Raw genomic sequence first — 3,640 nt, forward strand, 5'->3', positions numbered from 1 at the left:
GGGGCGGGGCTTAGCGCCTGAGTGACATAAGTGGATGGGCGGGGTTTATGCCAAGGGGCAGGGCTATCGCGCGTGGGCGGGACTTAGCACAAGGGGCTGTTATTGCGGGTGGGCGGGGCTGATAAGAAGGGGCGGTGCCGTCGCGGGTGGGCGGGGCCAGCCGGGCCTCGCCCCAGCGCCTGACGCGGGCACCCCGCCGTGTTTTCCAGGAGGAGCCGCAACCGGCCACCCTCGACATCCCCCTGGGTGAGTCTCCCACCACCACAACGGACCCGGGCCAGGGTGCTCAGCTGGGCCTGTCCCGGTTGAGCACCCGGAGGTGGGTGAGGCCACGGCCTACGGGGCTCGTGCTCAGCGCACGGAGCTGAACTCCTGAGCGAAAGCACAACCGAGTCACGGGCGTCCTTCGGGCGTGCGTGCTGCAGCCTGGATCATCCCCGTTCCCTGCTGCAAAACCAGCTGGGGACAGGTCTCCGGGTCAGCACGCTGCTGTTCTCTTCCAGCTCGCCTGACCGTATCCTACTGCCGGAGCAGCGGCCCTGGGGGGCAGCACGTTAATAAAGGTGAGGAGGAGGTTCTCCCACTTTGAAGGAGAAATCACAGTCTTCAGTTGTTCCTCTATACTTTGTGGTAAAACATGGAGAATTGGAAGTTAAAGAGCATCCTTGTGCTGCCCGATGCTAATTTTTCATTATCCTTACCCTACGTTTTAACACAACGTCCAAGTCTACGTAGTGCTCAAGACCAGTTATAACATATTTGGTTCTCCCAGAAACGCTCTTACTGGGATCATTGCTGCTACACACGCCACGTGAAACACCACCTCTATCTAATCTGTTTTCATTGATCAAACATACAAGCAGCCACCTGTATTCTGAAGCTTCACAGTGCAATAAATTCTCAGCTTAACTCTAAAAATACTTCCTGTTCCGCCATTGCCATTAAAAATAAGGTAGGTAGTGACTGGCAACAGCAATAAATCTTGTAGCTTCTAGAAAGGCAAATACCATGACACAGTCTCCATAAATATGTTGAGTTTGTCTTTAGAGTGGTATTCAAAAATACAGCAAGAAAAAAATTACAGTCTTTCAGGAAATGAATACTGGAATCATCCTATGTTCAAAGCCAGCAGTGAACAGGCTGAATTATTTCATAAAACTTAGGAAAGCAAGCCATTACATTGAAAAAAGATCCTGTTTTTCCTCCCAGTGAATACCAAGGCAGAAGTTCGGTTCCACCTGGCATCAGCAGACTGGATTCCAGAAGCTGTGAGACAAAAAATGGCATCGATGGTAACTAACCTCCCCCCAGTTCCAGCCACAGTTTAAATGTCACACTTTCAGACAGCATGTGACAAGTCTAACAAGGTTTCAATGATCACATCACGTTTTCTCCTCTTTAGCACAGGAATAAGATAAACCGAGCTGGTGAGTTGATTGTGAACTCTGAAGAGAGTCGCTACCAAATGAGGAATCTGGCGATTTGCTTAGAAAAAATCAGAACCATGGTCTCGGAGGCTACCGAGAAGCCCAAGGTGGTATCTAAGGAGACAACACAGAAGCTCATAGAGAGGTATCTTTATCGAAAAGGCCTTTATTTGAGATGGATTCAGATTATCATGTTACATGATTTAGTTTGCAGGATTTTTAAACAATCTTCATACTCATTTGGATTTCCTTTATAAAAAAAAAATCACTGGTCTGTTAGATTTTAACTGCTTTCCTGGGTAGTATCCCACAAACAGGGACTTTTTTCTATCCGTGGACATTTGTTGGCTCATCAGATCTACATTATATCTGTGCTCAAAGTTGAATATTTAAATGGTTTCTTTATACACTAAAGGATCTTTTAATTTTGTTTTAGGGTGGAAAAAATGAACCGTGAACGACTACGACAGAAAAAGATACACTCAAATATAAAACAGAGCAGGAAGGCAGACTTCGACTGAGAACAGCAGAGACCGAAGTCCTTGGCATACTGTCTTTTTAAAGACATGGCGTTGGTAGCTGTAGATGATGCAAAACTCATGAGCTATATTGAATAAAAACGGTCTGAAAGTGTAAATAAAAACATTTAACAACTCCTTTTGAAACTAATGTTACACTGTGACAACCTGTCAATCATTTTGCAGAAAAATTATTGTTCATGTTAGAGAGAAACTAAAAATTCAGATTTTTGTCAGCTACTTTTTTTTTAATACTTTGTGTCCTTCATCCATCCCTCTGCTCTATGAGAGCACCCTCTGCTGCTGAACACAAAAACAGCAGTAGATCTGGGGGGAAAGAAGGGGTAGAGTACATATCTACATCCTACATATCTAAGTAGCAAATAAAGTATTCACCATTTCAAGCACTTTCCTTCCATTTTAGTTGATTTTTTTTCCTAACCAAAAAAAGTGCATGTCATTTTGCTAAATTAACCTAAAGCCGTGGCAGGAATTTGGCAGGAGGCAGTTGCTCTCTGGTAGCACCAAAAGCATGTCTCAAAGACAATGAAATTACCCTTTTTTCATATTCTCACAGGGCCCCAGTGGCCTAATGGATAAGGCACTGGCCTTCTAAGTCAGGGATTGTGGGTTCGAGTCCCACCTGGGGTGAGGAGTAGGTGGTTCTGTTTTAGGCAAAAACCCAAATAAAAGAGGAAAGTGCTCTCTGCTGGTCCCTGGGGTTTAATTGGGGCACAGCAAGGTGTGCAGTGCTCGCTTCCCCTTTAGAAGGGGGGGACTTTTGAGCTCTCCCCTTACACAGCCCAGGTCAGCAGTTACATTTGCAAAAAGCAGAGAGCTCAAATCCCACATTCTCCCCAAAATGGGCTGCCTGGAGGGGTGCAGGAGCACACTGATGCATCTTGATATCCCTCCCAGGATCCTGCCTAAAGCTTTCTGCGTGGCGGGGGGTAGGGGGGGCTGCCAGCTCCCCCTCTCACAGGCAAAGGGGTCTGTGCTCTGGCCCTTAGACTTCAGACTTATTTCTGACACTGAAAGTCATCACACAAACATCAATGGGGACAGCAACAACCTCAGCTGAGATCTCCTGTGACCAGGAGACCTGACTGCCACCTATCACCTACTGCTCAGGCGTCCCCCCCCTAGATTTTACAACAAGATTTGCAAAATTTTCCTGAAAGCCTCGGAGCCAGCACACGACACCAGGGTTCAGAGGAGCCGCACGTTTCGGGGGTTAAAAGCGTATTCCAAGATTGCACATGTTTTTACACCAAAAACCCCCAGATTCCTGACCCAGGGGCCGGGGGGTGCCCCAGAAAGGACTGAGTCCCCCCTAACCGCAGCAACAAACCCCCCAAACCGGGGTACACCCGGAGACGGCGTAGATCCCCCGAAGGGAAAAGAGTCACCCCAGATGGGACTCGAACCCACAATCCCTGGCTTAGGAGGCCAGTGCCTTATCCATTAGGCCACTGGGGCTGCATACAAATGTATTTTTGGTACCGTAACTTAACTCTCTGATGGCCAGAGGGGAGTGTAGCCACGGTGCGTGGGAAAGGGCGGGGGGGGAGTCCCACACAGCCCCGGGAGGACCCCCCGGGACTGCACGTCCCCCAGAGCAAGGCAGCACTGTCCCAGCCAACCCACGCAGCTCTCCTCCCTCCATCGCCCAGTAAAACCGCCCAGCGCAGCATC

The 3,640-nt window shown here is 48.6% G+C and overlaps 2 protein-coding genes and 2 non-coding genes across 4 annotated transcripts in view; 3 read left to right on the forward strand and 1 right to left on the reverse strand.

Moving 5' to 3' along the window:
- Window positions 1–2,085, forward strand: part of ICT1 (immature colon carcinoma transcript 1) — a 2,264-nt gene extending 179 nt beyond the window's left edge. The window contains exons 2-6 of the mRNA XM_010579467.1: window positions 130–246; window positions 504–563; window positions 1,210–1,292; window positions 1,403–1,572; window positions 1,864–2,085. Coding sequence (XP_010577769.1) covers window positions 130–246; window positions 504–563; window positions 1,210–1,292; window positions 1,403–1,572; window positions 1,864–1,948 — 515 coding nt within the window. The 3' untranslated portion in view covers window positions 1,949–2,085. The remainder of the gene's footprint in view (window positions 1–129; window positions 247–503; window positions 564–1,209; window positions 1,293–1,402; window positions 1,573–1,863) is intronic.
- LOC104839263 (5-hydroxytryptamine receptor 3A-like) overlaps window positions 1,994–3,640 on the forward strand; it is a 12,950-nt gene continuing 11,303 nt past the window's right edge. Inside the window, exon 1 of the mRNA XM_010579468.1 lies at window positions 1,994–2,002. Coding sequence (XP_010577770.1) covers window positions 1,994–2,002 — 9 coding nt within the window. The remainder of the gene's footprint in view (window positions 2,003–3,640) is intronic.
- TRNAR-UCU lies at window positions 2,524–2,596 on the forward strand. Its single transcript has one exon. It is a non-coding gene; the product is annotated as a tRNA-Arg (tRNA).
- On the reverse strand, window positions 3,352–3,424 carry TRNAR-CCU. Its single transcript has one exon. It is a non-coding gene; the product is annotated as a tRNA-Arg (tRNA).

The sequence above is a fragment of the Haliaeetus leucocephalus genome, unplaced genomic scaffold (genome assembly GCF_000737465.1).
Source record: "Haliaeetus leucocephalus isolate CR32 unplaced genomic scaffold, Haliaeetus_leucocephalus-4.0 Scaffold657, whole genome shotgun sequence".
In the NCBI taxonomy this organism is placed as follows: Eukaryota; Metazoa; Chordata; class Aves; order Accipitriformes; family Accipitridae; genus Haliaeetus; species Haliaeetus leucocephalus.